The sequence below is a fragment of the Heteronotia binoei genome, chromosome 2, assembly GCF_032191835.1.
Source record: "Heteronotia binoei isolate CCM8104 ecotype False Entrance Well chromosome 2, APGP_CSIRO_Hbin_v1, whole genome shotgun sequence".
NCBI classification, from domain to species: Eukaryota; Metazoa; Chordata; class Lepidosauria; order Squamata; family Gekkonidae; genus Heteronotia; species Heteronotia binoei.
Window position 1 is genome coordinate 121,900,700 of NC_083224.1, and position 14,802 is coordinate 121,915,501.

General features: G+C 40.6%; 1 protein-coding gene across 8 annotated transcripts in view; it reads right to left on the minus strand.

The window, feature by feature from the left end:
- The window catches only part of DOCK7 (dedicator of cytokinesis 7), a 256,466-nt gene that overhangs the window by 61,681 nt on the left and 179,983 nt on the right, over positions 1-14,802 (minus strand). For all 8 annotated transcript variants that reach the window (XM_060231922.1, XM_060231930.1, XM_060231929.1 and 5 more), the window contains 9 exons: positions 13,607-13,746; positions 12,489-12,658; positions 11,110-11,264; positions 10,490-10,672; positions 8,752-8,887; positions 7,793-7,889; positions 2,726-2,822; positions 1,086-1,220; positions 528-680 (listed from right to left, as the gene is read on the minus strand). In XM_060231922.1, coding sequence (XP_060087905.1) covers positions 528-680; positions 1,086-1,220; positions 2,726-2,822; positions 7,793-7,889; positions 8,752-8,887; positions 10,490-10,672; positions 11,110-11,264; positions 12,489-12,658; positions 13,607-13,746 — 1,266 coding nt within the window. The remainder of the gene's footprint in view (positions 1-527; positions 681-1,085; positions 1,221-2,725; positions 2,823-7,792; positions 7,890-8,751; positions 8,888-10,489; positions 10,673-11,109; positions 11,265-12,488; positions 12,659-13,606; positions 13,747-14,802) is intronic.

Sequence of the window (14,802 nt, forward strand, 5' to 3'; positions counted from 1 at the left end):
CAAGTCAATGAATATTATATTCCCAAATCAGTAAATACAACAGACTTGTAGGAAGTCATTCCTTACTGAAGAGGTTTGGCCAGCTGAACTTATGTTTTAAACCAGTTTTGAAAAAAATCTTCATTCATATATAAACTATATAGATAGTTTATGACTGGGTTGCTTAACCCCAGATTACAGTATTTTTTGCACCATAAGACTCACTTTTCCCCCCCAAAAAAGTGGAGGGAAAAGTGTGTGCGTCTTAAGGAGCGAATACTGCAAAAAATTCACACAAATGCCTCTAAATTCACACAAACGGCTCTAAAAGCTAGGTGCGTCTTATGCTCAGGTGCGTCTTATGGAGCGAAAAATACGGTATTTTACTTTTAAGTATGTCTAGACATACACTTTTTGAATACTGGTACAACACGTAAGTCTATGGTTATTGTGCAACTAGCTGAATTTGGAATAGTTCTCTCCTCCCAAGATTCAATGTGTGACACAGACACTGCTATTTGGATATGAATCTGTAGCGATATACTCACATTCCCAATCTCGAAGTTTTGCCTCATAAGGAGGTACAGAGAGGCACTGGCATGTGAGCGTATGGTGCTAATGCTACTGCTACAATGGCGAAGAAGTCGAAGGCATAAATCAGCACACTGCTCGGTCTCCTCTTCAAAAAGCAGTTCTGGGAACTATATTGGCAGAACAAGAGACATTAAACAGAGACAGCTGGGCCTAAAAGAGCATGCCAAATGTTAAACTGAAATTACATTATTTACACTACAATTACTTCTACTTTCACCTGCCCCGGGTCCACTGATGTTTCCCCTGCCCCAGCCACAATTATGGGAAGCACATCTCTTCTCAATTCACAAAGTTAGGTGGGTTAAAACTGAAATAAAATTTTATATAAAATGAGATAGCATTTTACTTAGATGATACACTACTCAAAGATCAAACAAAATCCACCAATGCAATCCTAAATAGAGTTACAGCCTTCCAAGGCCATTGATACCAATGGATGTAGAAGGATGTATTCTGCTTTGGACCGTAGTGTACAGTCTCTATATTCCCCCCATCACACCAAGAACACTCACCTTTGAGACTAAAGCTCGCTGAGTGGCAAAGCAATGTTGCAGATAAAGTGCACTCTGATTACAAGCCATACTATGCAAAAGAGCCTTCAGCACTCCACCAAGAATACTTTCCTTAGATTCAGTCACAGAGACTGTCTGCAACCAAAGACAATAGGGGACAAGAGAAAGTAACCTTTGCATTGTCAAAAGCAGAAGTAGTTTCCAATGGAATTAATAATAAAAATAATAATAATACATTTTTATTTATATCCCGCCCTCCCCACCAAGGCAGTATTTCTAAATTAGGCTAGCAAGGGAAGAATGGGCCTTAAAAGCAGGGCTGCTGCCAGAGTTCCAAGCACCCTAGGCCCCGCCCCTGCCCTTGTGGACCGTGGAATGTGAGGGCAGGGTGTTGTGGTGGCCTATGTGTGCTTCAGAGCTCACCTTTGGCAGGCTCCAAGGAGTGCACATGCCACCTCATCGCCCCACGGCTATCACCCTCCCAGGTCTGCAAGAGTGGCAGGGCAGGGGGATGGGCCCCCAGTAGCACCACTGTAGGCCAGGTGGTGCCCTAGGTGGCTACCTACCTGGCCTACTCCTATGCACCAGCCCTGCTTAAAAGATATACCAAGATCATTTGATAATGAAACTGACTGTAGCTGTGGTGGTTACTGGGAAAAGAGGCTGTGCTGTGCTTTGTATTAGGGAACTTTCTAAGCCTGAGAGGGAAAAAAAGGGAAAGTGACAGATGGAGGGCATTATAGGAGCAAGACGTCTGGCATTGCCTCAAAGCCAAAACTCTATAGATGGCATAATAGGCAGGTAGTAAGAAAGAAACTCCAAGTTGCCTCTTTTTCCATCATATGACCAATGAGAGCTGTTTTAAACACTGTGGCCCCTCAAGGACCCTGAAGAACCCTTGCTGCAGCAACCCCTGACAAGGCAGGCATAATGTTTGAAAATTTCTTACCAAGTGCATGCCTCCATCTTCTGCAGGGTACTATCAAATGCCTCTGACAGAGGCAGCCATTTTTTGAAATGACATAAATGAAACCTTGTCCCAAAACTGATTTGTGTAGTTACTGCGAGACTATTATGAGAGCAGAATGAGGTTTGTATGCCCAAGGAGACAGCAAATTGAAGATCTACATTTGAAGCTTGTGGCATTAAATGTTATTGGATCACATATCTGACAGCTTATTTATTTATCAGGTTTATAAGCCTTTCATTATCCGTAAGTGCTGTGTGGATAACAGCAGTTCTTCTAAACACAGGTATATTTACATTATCAAGAAGTTAAAAATTAAAAAGCTAATAGGATAAGAAAAAGGTCAAAGAAGAAAGAAGTTCTGGATACATATATTTTATAAAAAATTATAAGCAGTGCAACTGTAAGCAAAGTTAAACCCTTTTAAGCCCTCGATCATCAATAAACTTAAAAGGCTATTACTCTGCTTAGGAGTGCGCTGCAGGGATTTTATCTTTCTGACTGGCTGGTTTGCTTTATTTTTTAGGTCAGACACCCTAGTTCAGAATACATATGCAACGAATGTACACAGAGAACATTGCCAATAATATCCACTCAGAGTAGAAGCATAACACAATTCAACCCATTAGCAATCTTGCAAGATCATCTGTAACATGTTTGCCATCTTCCTCACCTGGACAATTATTTCTAAAGTATCCAAAATAATTAGGTTTGCTTCAGTTGCCAGGTTGCCATCAATAAGTGCCTCATGTTCTATCTCTGCCCTTGATCTGTTAAAAGTAAAACGAATGAAAAAAAAACCTTTAAATAATTAAGCAAAACCAAAGTCTATATTCTACGATAAAGATTTTTCATCAGGTGAACGTTCATAGGTGTCATCCCAAGAATATATTTTGCATAAATATGGTACAATTAGGGAGAATAGTAAATATCCACATTATTTAAAGCTAAAAAACAAGCAAACAAAGGTGTTCACAGATGCTTATGTACATTTATATGGGGGCATTTCTCAAAAGTAACCTCTTCACACCCAGAGAGTAAAACACTTTTGAAATAGAGGATGTTCAAAAAGCAGTCTGGTGATGTGGAATGGAAATCTACTGTTCAAAGAACAATGCCAATCATCCAACTGAGCATGCCCAAATTCTTAAGTATGACTAAAGGAGCTCTTTGGATGCCAGCACAAGTGATTTGTATCTATTCTCTCTTCGTAACAGATGCCAGGACAAGTGATTTGTATCTATTCTCTCTTTCCTTTCTTTTTCATCATGGTGCCTAAAAGTCATTCTTTAAAGTTAAATGATTAAATCCTCAATGTATGCCTGAGAAACACAGTTCAAGAAATGAAACATGCATTCCAGAGAAAAAAGCCAACATTCTGTTCATATTGACTACAATGAAGATAAGCTGCTCAATGCTCTGCTTCACAATCTGAACACAGGGTGGTGCTATGAGAGTAAATTTCTGAAATTCACCACTTGCAATGGAAATGTATATCTCAAGAATAAAGACATCCCACTGATGCTTTGCTGCACTCCATTTATACCTTATTTGCTTCCTGTTAATACATTTTCAAAAATTAGAAGCTGATCGCCATTTTTACAAACTGTAGCAGCATATACTGTTGTTTGAATCATTTCAGACCAGGAAAAAGCATTTGCAGCAACACAGCCATTATATGAGGAATGCATTGTACTAAAAACTTCCAAATAAATTTGTCAGTTAGATTCATAACAGATCTACCTAGTTTATAAAGCAGGCTTGGTCCTGATCATCTTCCTTGTAAATTATTCCCCCAATAATCTCTCACTTTCCTGTAGAGATTTATACACTGGGGTGGATCTAACCGTCCTCCAAGCAGCCTTCCTCCCACTTGAGTGGCTCTTCCTCCAATGGAAGAGCCACTTAAGTTAAGAACATAAGAAACCCCTACTGAATCAGACCAGTGGTCCATGTAGTTCAGCATGCTGTCTCACACAGTAGCTAGCCAGTTCCTCTGAACAGCCAACAACAAGGCATAAAGGTTGAGGTCTTCGCTTGGTGTTGCCTCCTGCCTCTGGGATTCAGAGATTTAGTGCCTCTGAAAATAGAGGTTCCCATCAGTTACCATGGCTAGTTGCCGTTGACACTCATCCTCCATGAATCTATCTAATCCTCCTTTAAAGCTATTTATTCCTATGGCCATCACTACATCCTCTGGCAGCAAATTCACATTTTAATCACTGTCTATGTAAAGTAGAAGGCTTCCAGTTCTGGCTGCCTGGGTGGTGGTGCTCTGTTGCACTCTGTGAAAAGGCGTGGGGTTTTTTTTTGCTTTTATCATCTATTATTTTTTCTTGGACTTGCTGGTTTGGGTTTTGCTTTGTTTTGGTTTCAAGGCAGCTCTTTTGGCACGCTCAAGTGTCTTTCCTTTTATTTCAATGATTTTTTTTTCTGCATTCATACTGATAAAAGACACTGAGTGTAGTATAATTAGCTTTTGGGTGAGAAGGGGGAACAGCTGACATACATACAGACAGAGCACCATCCTCCATTTCTATAGCTGTAGTTTTCCCAATGGCAAGTTTTTCCATCTCATGTTTTACTTATTCTATTTGGTAGCATGTTCGTGCTTTGAACCACAAAACATTTGGTAGCCTCCTGTTTGTGCTTTGGATCACAAAGTTCATTTTATTTGGTTTGGTTTTAAACACTTTTAAACAGTTCTTATTTGGCTTAAATTGTTTCAGTCCTTTCTAGCCTTTATAGGCTTGTTGGTCTTTTAAATTGTTTTTCTTTCTATGTTTTATTGGCTATAGGGTGGTTTGTCTCATCAGCTGGGCTGAATGGCTGGGCTGTGTTCCAGCTGTGCATGGCTGAAAGTTGCCTGTGCTTAGCTTGCACTCATTGGTTTGCTGCTTTTGCTTTCTGAAATCTTTGATGAGTCGTATTTCCATTTGTCTGTTCTGAACCTACTGCCCATCAGTATAATTTTATAAACTCTATCATGCCCCCCTCAGTCATCTCTTTTATAAACTGAAAAATCCCAGACTCTTCATCCTTTCCTCATAGGGAAGGTGCTCCAAAGCCCTAATCATCTTGGTTGCCCTCTTGAGATATGGTGTTGGAAGTAGACTCTTTAGACTGCAGAAAGACTTCAAACTTGAACCAAAAGAAATGGTGTGATATAAACATGTTTGTAAATAAATTAATTAATTTCGCTTACTTGAGTGGCAGGACAAGGATCCACCATACTATTGCAATTGCTATCTGCTAAAAATTTCTTAGGTATATATATATATAAGAAAGCAACAGTTACTGCAGTTTCGAAGGCACAATGGATGGAATGGTACAAGCTCAAAGAAGACCATGAGCCCCTGAACGCAGCATCTCAACCAGTTTCTTTCCTAGGCTGGTGCATTGTGGTCTGGGATGTTCTATGTACTTGGGAACAAGATTTCCTTGAGCCATTTGATATCTGCACTTTATATAAATTTGCCTCAGATCAAGGCTGCACTGCAAGTAAAATATATATTATTAATTTCACTGAGCACACTCTAATTTTGCGCAAAGTATTTAATTAACTTTACAAGCCATTAATGCTTTTATGTGTCTTTATAACATTCCATCTTAGCCAACGCTTCTCAATTGACAACATCAGCAGAAGCTGACAAGGACAGTTTTCTATATCCCTGAGACTCTCAACAAGTTTGGCTTCCTGCTTCTCTCTTTCTTTCCCATGTCCATTACATCTTATTACAGACACCAGAAAGAAACATGCTTATAGGTGTCCTAACTGAATGAGGGGCTTGTAAGGCAATGAAAGAAATGGATGGAACAGGCCTGGTCAAAGGGTCCATCCACAGGATGAACCCATGTGGAGAGCCTGAGACAGTGCAGGGGAGGTTTCTGGAACCACTTCTCCAGAGAGTTCAGCCATAGGCCTGGGAACAACCTCTTTAGGAAAATGATGGAACTTCTCTTGCTAACAGAACCTCCAGCCAGATAAAAAAAAAGCTGGCAGGGGATCCCAAAATTTACCCTCTTCAGGATCCAACATGTCATTTAAGAGACTGCCCACGTGTTTGTGACTGTTTCAGACACACTTCAAATTTACAGAAGGCTGTAATTGTTTGAGCTTGAAGGTGTTGGAAAGGCTTCAAAAGGGAGAACAAAGGGCCACTAAATTCTACTCTCTCCCTTTGAGACAGCTAGTAGAGAATATGGTTAGAGCCTGGATTAGGACCAGGGAGAACTAGGTTCAAATTCCCACTTGGTCATAAAACTTTCTGTGACCTTTGGCCTATCACCCTCTTTCAGTCAAAACTACTATACAGGATTGTTGTGGAGATAAAATGGAAGAGAGGAAAATGTAGGCTTTTCTGAGTATCTTGAAGGAAGAAAAGGACAAAATTGTAGACTATAATATGCTTTAAAAATAGAATTCTTCAGAGAAGCCATATAGAGAAGGAAGCTATTCTCTCAGTGGAAGAGCGTCTGCTTTGCATGCAGAAGGTCCCAGGATCAACCCCTGGCATCTCCAGCTAGAAAGATCAAGTAGTGGGCAATGTGAGACTACTGTTGGAGACCCTGGAGAGCCAATCAATGGTATTACCAGATCACCAGAGAATAAAGTGATTGCCAAAGTCACACTGTATTGCAGACATGCTATATACTACAAAACAGCAGGGGTCATCCTGAAAGAGGATAATGTACCCTTGCATTCCAGATATGCCATTTTGCAAAGAATATCTGCAAGGCATCTCAGCTTGCCACAAACTGCACACTCAATTGTTTTTTAGAAGACATAAAGCATGCCAAGCAAAGCTAAAACCACAATTCCTATGGCTAATTAACATATCCCCCATTTCCAGTATTGGCAGGCGCTATAAAGCAAAGAGACTATTTCAATCATACACACACATACAAAGCTGCTGCCAAGCATCACAAGCTGGAGCTGTGTTGACGGAGTATGCAGAAATCCAAATGCCAGAAACAAAACAAAACAGAAAGAGCAGCATACCAACACTACAGTACCTGGTTGGTTTGTGGCTTCTAAAAACACAGCACATGTGGAAAAATAATCAAAGTGATGGATTAGGGCAGGAGAAGAGAGCAAGCTTTGAGCAACCCAGAATGCTCTACTGAAGAAAGTAACATATCTTAGCTGTAATTTAAAAGCATGCTAGAGCAGTCTTACTAGAACACAGACAGTTTTCACTTACTTAGCTTGACAAGTGCGTGAGAGACAGATAACTTTCAAACTCAGTTTCGTCTGAGATTAGTCCTTGTCTGGTTCAGGTTGGAATCTGTGTATACTAAGCTTTGACAGGAACAAAAACTTGTGTGCTTCAATTCCATTTGTTCCTTCTGCTTAGACCAAATCGTAGACTGACATTACATCTAAACTGGCAAACCATGGTTTGTGCTTGCCCTTAAACCTGGAGCAGAAAGCTCAACTGGAAGGGCAGCACAAAGCATAAAGTCAACTATGATTTGTGCAAAATATCAAGTTACTAGCTAAATTGGAGCATGCGCATGCAAGGACAAGGGAAAAGCAGAACATACAAGCCTGGCAGTGCAAACTTAAGCAGAGTTATGTTCATTGACTTCAGCAGACTTAGGAGGGTATAACTCTGCTTAGGATAGCACTGTCAGGATAAGTCATGTCACTCCAAACCATGGTTTGGCATTATTTGTGAACTTTCAATTTGCCACAGAGTGATTCCACTATTAACATCATGGATGAAGTAGAATGTACTTGTCCAGTTTTTCTGTGTTCTGTCGCCAGTGAGTCATATCCTTTCTCCATCTCAGGTTTTCTTGACTACCAAACGCACTCCCAGAAGGACTTCTTTCTGTCAAACAGAGGGGAAGGGGGGGGGGGAGAAGCTTTCAATATTACTTTCTCCAAATGTCTTTCCACACACAGCAACATTCCCTGATTAGCATGAAGCAACAGTCCTGCACTTACCTAGAGTCACCTTTGCTCTTGTGGGGCTGGGGAGCAAGAGGTGCGGAAGGTTTTCCCATTCAGATCCTCCGAGGCAGGGGGCTGCAGAATCAGCTAAATTGCAGTCTGGCAGCTAGTCAGATGCTTGGGCTCTTGAAGGAGGGTGGACACTGCAGGAGGGCCTGAAAGCCAGAGTGGTTTACTCTGGCCCACCCCTCCTTTGTTTGACAGGCTGTGGTTTGCTCCACAATTTCCAAACCATTCCCTTGGTTTAGTAGTTTGTGGATATTCTGATATGTGGGTTGTTATGTTGCATGCTTTGTCACAGCCTTTATGGGCAGTATAGGGTTTCATGCAGATCCAAATTGGGGAGACTGAGCTGAAGGCCCTGCCTCTTGTGGTCTGGGACCTCCATAAGGAGTTAGGAGAGTAGAGTTGTCCATGTTATGCACTGCTTAAGCTCTGGCGCATCCCTCCAACCCTCAGGTGGCAAAGGAACCAACAGTGGTGCAGGATGCCCATGTGGGACTCCTAGACTTGTCTGCTCCCTCAGCAGGTGGGCTAGGGAGATAGGTTGTGTTATTGCCAGTTATGGATCCTGCCCTATGCTATGTCAATGCTCCTGCAATTGTACTTAATAAGGACTGTTGACATTTTTTTTTGCCAAATTAGTGCGATGTTATACTATCACCTTCCCTCCCTTGCCCCTCAGCTACAAATCATTGTCACTATCAAGCAACTATGCTTCAGCACAATGGTCAACTTACCCAGCTGCCCTCTGCTTCGCCGTACCATTTCTTGCCTTGCTCCAATACTCCCTAGAATAGCTTCTTCAAGCTTCGCTCTCATATCTTTTGACTTCTTAAAGGTCAGACTGTTCATTCTTTCAAACACTTTCTTACCCTGAGCATTTCAGCCCCAAAAAGAAAAAAAAAGGAATATGATATTGAAATATCTGTCTAAATACCCGAGCGTCCACAAAGAGCAAAGAAGGTTATGGGAGGAAATACAAAATAATCTTTTTATCAGAATAAATCTTTTTTATCTACCAAGAAGTGGGAAGGAGAGAATCAGCTTTCTCCAGTTTTCTGGATAGAAGCAAATAAAGTATAAGGAAAATAGTATAATATTAGCACAATCTATGCCAAGGGTGTCAAACTCATTTGTTATGAGGGCCAGATCTGACAAAAATGAGACCTTGTTGGGTTGGGCCATGTTGGGTTGGGTTGGGACATGTGTGTACCTGTTTAAGATTAAGTAGCAGAGATATAAACTTTATAAGGACACAGACAAACACAATTAAATATTTTTTTTAAAAAAAAAAACTTAAAACATGCCTAAACTTATGCACTCATTGGTTTTAAAGGTGCTTTTTTTGTATTTCTTCCATGGGATTCAGGGAACTGGGCAAAGGAAGCTCTGGCTTTTTATTTCCTTTCCCAGAAGGGGGAGGAGCCTCAGCTAATAGAAAGAAGAGGGGCTTGGCTCAGTAGCTCTGTTGTGTGAGAGAGACTGGAAAAACAAGCTCTCCCTCCCCCGACTTCCTCCCCAGGGGATAAGCCTCAGCCAATGGAGAAAATAGAGGCTTTGCTCTGTAGCTCCTGTGCAATTAAGTAAGCCTTGCAAAGCATGCTGTGATGCAGAAGAAAGCAAGAGAGAGGGAGAAGAAAGCAGATGACAGCCAGCTGCTCAGGGCCTGATAGGAGCCTTCCAGGGGCCTGATTCGGCCCCTGGGCTGCATGTTTGACACCCCTGCTCTATGCTTTCTGTGTAAATTAAAGTGATGAGAAGGAAGAAGAGACATAAATCCTACAAATGTAAAACTCTTTAACCTGAGAACTATGCTTCTGTCAAGAGTCTGGGAAGCTACAACACAAACAGAGAACATCCTACATCTCTTTTGATAAAGCCAAGGCAGTTCAATCGGCTTCATACTACAGTACTAATGTATCTTAGATCTGCTGTCTTCCCTTCCCCACACTGTATCTTCTCTGATAAAACATACAATAGGCAACCAGAACAGGCAACATCAGTTGGCAGCTGGTATTTGCAAGACCAGGTGAGATGATGGTGATCATTATTGCCATAATCATCAGATTTATATAACATTTTTCAGCTTCACATGAACTCTGTTGTAATCCTTACAATAGCACTGCAAGGTAGGGCACTAATATTCTCTCTCTATTGCGATGCAAGGGTAAGGCTGAGAAAGAGTGGCTTACCTAAGGCCCCCTAGTGAGTTCTTTACAAAGAATAGGGAACTCCCCACATTGTAGCTTATTCTCTTAAACATTACCCTATGCCACCTCCCAGGGGCTTGGCCTCTGGTAACTGAGAAACAGAAATGGCTTGTGGGAAATTTAGTTTCATGAAACTATAAAGAATGGGCAAATTATAAGTCCATGATAAGAAATCCCATTTTCAATTAAGTATGTGACATATGTTTCTGAATAACTTCATCACACTGAAAATTCCCTTATTGTAACTATATTGGTATTACTTTACCTTGTATTCAAAGCAGGAAATACAGAGATAAAGCAAATCCAGCAAGCGGTTGAGCTGCAGCACAGACAGATCTGTGAACCATTTCTGCAGAATACTTTCATCTGCATTCTTCAGGACCCACAAGAGACAGATCAAAAGGTTTCGACTTGATTCGGCTGAAAACGTTGAATGCTGCCTGCTGGTCTAAACATATAGGAAAACCTGATTAATACCAAGGCCACACTTTCCATTTGGTTGTGGAAGACTGGCTGCATCAAACAAAGCTATTTTTAAGTTTCCGCTGGGATTTCAGCTGGTCAGAGAGACCAGATACCAGCCTTCAGAAACTGTAATTTAAATGCACAGGCATTTTCTTCTCTTTTCTTAATGGGAAGAGAACTTTAAATCTTGACAAGCAGTCAAAGAGTGTATTATTACAGCCCTGTCTCCTAGGAACAGAGATAATAATCTTGTTCCTGCACAATCTATTTGTTACCTCCTACCACCTACCCTCTGCCTTCCAAGAAGCTTGCAGGAAAGAATAGTGGCATCTGTTCATGATCAAGACTGCCACCTACTCTTGCTGCCCTGAAAGAATCACTTCAAGGCATGTGTATTTGTCCATTTACAGATGGCCTCACCGATGAAGTAAGGAGAAAACTGCTGGGCCGGGCAAGCTGTGGGACTGAAGTTCCTGCAATAGCCATAGCAACAGTTTGGCTTATCATGCTTCCACTCTCACTGTCATATTCTTCCACTGCTGTGCAGCTTGGCCTTCCACGCTGATTGTGACTTTCTGTAGAGAGATACACCAATCCTAGTAACATACTGTCACAACAGACCATTTCCTATAATCCAGTTTCATTTAACAGAGGCAGTCACATAAACTCCTTCCCTGTTGATTGCATCAAGTAACAAAGGGATTCAGTATGCAGCCATGTTTATTAAAATGTGCTGTCCCTTCCTTTCTCAAGACTAAGGTCACTGCTCAGCAATACTGGGACATGTTATAACTATCAATATAGCAGTACCTAGATCACTGCATGGTGCCTAATGACTGGTGCCATTAACTCTAATTGTGGAATCATGATTTCAGACCTAAACTATCACTGAACTAATATGTACTGAGCAATTTTGAAGATCAGTCTAAATATACGTAGCGTTGAAAAGTGGTTCCTAGCTTCTCAAGCAATAGTTAAATGCATGTTTACACATGCATTTCTACAGTTACACATTCTACTCATAGAAACTGCACAAGTCCAGTGCAGACTTAATGAAATACATAAGGTTGTCTTTTATTAAGTGAGACCATTTATAATGCAGCTCAGGATCCGTCAGCACCATGAAAGATCTTTCCCATCCCTGAGATTAAGGATTGGGATCTTCAGCATGCAAAGCATGAGCTCTTCCGCTTAGAACAGCTCTTCCCAGTACTCCTTCTGTAGCTGCTGCTAACTAGAAATAGGTCATCCAATACCAAAAATGGAAATCCTTCAATTTACAGGCATGGCTTTCTCCTACATTATCCACCTGTGTGCACATAAAATAAATTAGTCAGATTCTGGTCTTCATGATGCTATTTAAAAATCATACACTTAAGTTTGCACAAATAAATGCTCAAACAGGATCATTCAAATATGTGCACCATAAGGAATTCGGACTATCAGTTCAGTCTAAATATAGCACTGTTCTAAGTAAATGCAGACTATATTTTTGTTGCCATGCAAATACAGGTACTGAGGGTACCCACTTACCAATTATCAGATACTTTCAGTGTAGCTGCTGTAGGTGAAATAAACTCAGCTCTGATTTATCTAATTCTCTTTCCAAGAGACTAATTCTCTTTCCAAGAGACTTGGGAGCCACAGATAGCTCCCAAAAGTCTCTTATCTGAGCAGCTTAAAGGATAGGTGTGCTTAGGTGCAGAATTCAAACTATATGTTGTTCTCTCAGATCATTAGACTACTAGGGCAGACAAGTCAGACTACGCTCTTAAAGAACAAAAAAGCATACCAAATACCTGTGAAATCATACAGTTGGGGAACACTCTCCATGATCACTCCAATCAGAGGCAGGTACAGTGTAGCTACCCTGGCCTTTACCTGTGGGTCAGAGTACCGTGGGTCGGAGTCATGGCTGGATAGCAAATTATGTACCATATTGATGACTTTCTTGTGCAATCCAAACAAACTGTGAGAAAACAGTGGGGATAGAAAGATGAGTTAATGGTTTTAGAGCAAATAAGGCTTTGAAAACATACACACGCAGGCATACATCCCTCTGGTTTGTCCCTTTAAACTGATTTTTTAAATATGTATTTTTCTGTGTCATTCATTGTTTAATCTCTTGTTCATTATAAGAATATATTCATTGTATTACTCAGTTAACTTTCAATAAAGTGACAAATGACCAGTAGGGTTGGGGTTAACCTTAGGTACCTTGGCCAAATCTCTTAAAACAGGATTTCTCCATACCCAAAACTGCTCATATCAGCCCTGCATCACTAAAACAGGCATTCATCTATGACCAAAAAATATGCAGTGCTAACAGATATAACTCCCCCAGTAACAGTTCCCTGTTTGCAGATGCTTCCCTTGACACCACTGAAATCAATGAGCAAATCTCTTTCCATTATCTTGTATGGAGAAAGGGGACAAAACCCCAGTAAAAAGGTGTGAATACTCTCTAAGCTGTCGTCAAAGTTCAGACACAGATAGCCCTCCATCTACGCTTCTGCTTTTCCCTCTTGCTTCTTCTACAGCTACGTTTCATTTCTTGTGCCCTCTTCCCAGCTCTTCCTTTCTTTCAGTCTGGTCCCATTTCTTCTTCTTCTTTTTTTGCCTTCCCTAGCCTTTGGTGGATATATGTCATAAACTATGGAATAGTTCATACTGAAAAAGGTATAGCCTGTGATCATCCAATTACCCCGATAGTGAGATCTGAGGGCACAAATTAAACAGCTGCAAAGTTCTGCCAAGATCAACAAAGACTGGGGCTTGGGAAAGAACATGTTTCCTTTCTTTCTCTTCTAAATGAAACATTTCATTGCAGTCCTATCTCAGGAGGAATTCTGCTTGTGAGACATTAGATCCACTTTGAATTATTTTACACCCTGCTAGAAACCATTGAAAAACTCACCCTTCAGCATCAGGATCTAAAATGACAGCAAGCTCAGTAAGCACGAGGCCTGCCAAGTAGTGCTGCTGGCGGAAAGGCACAGACAGCTCAAACATATTTGCAATCTTCTGATCTTGAACATTCGTTGAGAATCCAGAACTCTGTTACAGAGGTAAACATTGTCCTTACATTTACAGCCAACAGAGACAGACACCCTCAGTAGCGTACAAGCATTAAGTTTTTTGCATCGGTAGTTTTAACAAATTGGCTGTAGAAGTAACTATAAGTACACAACACTTTATTTTTTAAAAAGGCTGCAGGTCCCCATAAAGACTCCACAAATGTTGTTACAACAGTACTATCTTTGCCTATCTGGATTAACAGAAGCTAAAATTTCCTGCATTGAATTTTACAGGGCAGATACTATACCTCTAAAGGAAGAACTGTATCCTCACAAAGTTTTCTTCCTATTCTTTAAATGGATTTAACTAGATATTTTATGCTACTAACAACAGTCCTTTTTCAGTTTTTGCTGCAACAGATTAACACAGCTGTCCTTCTGGAATTATTACACTATGTACGTGAAAAAAGACAGTCCTCCCAAAGCAGCTATTATGGCATATAAACACAGTATTTCCCAAAGGACAAAAAAAATCATAGAAAGCTAATTGAGACCATATGATGCTTTGTGATTATCACAAGAGGATGCACCATGTAACCCGCAGGGAACCTGGTAACTTTTCAGGAATAAATCCATCACTAAATTACTATGGAATATTAATTAGGATCATCCAATACATGTACCCTTAGGACAGGTCCCAGTGGATCTTTTTCAGGGATCACATATGCTCTCTCAAAACATCTAATCTCTGACTGCAGACATGTAAGGAGTTCTGCTCACACTGATTCTCTTCCAGTACTCACGGCTGACGATCTTTAGTAAGAATACTGGTGCTGTATGTGAAAAGGTGCTTGTCTGTGCTCCTCTCCTCCAGCAATTATATAACTTAAAACTCTTTTGGAAATGAGTTTATTTATTTATTTTATTGGATTTATATCCTGCCCTCCCCACCGAAGCCGGCTCAGGGTGGCTCACAACAGTAAAAGCATTTGCAGGTTAAACATTAACTAATTAAAATCTTACAATAAAACAATTAAAACATTTTAAAAACAGTTTGGTGCTAATAATAATAATACATTCCAGTAATTTCAATCTT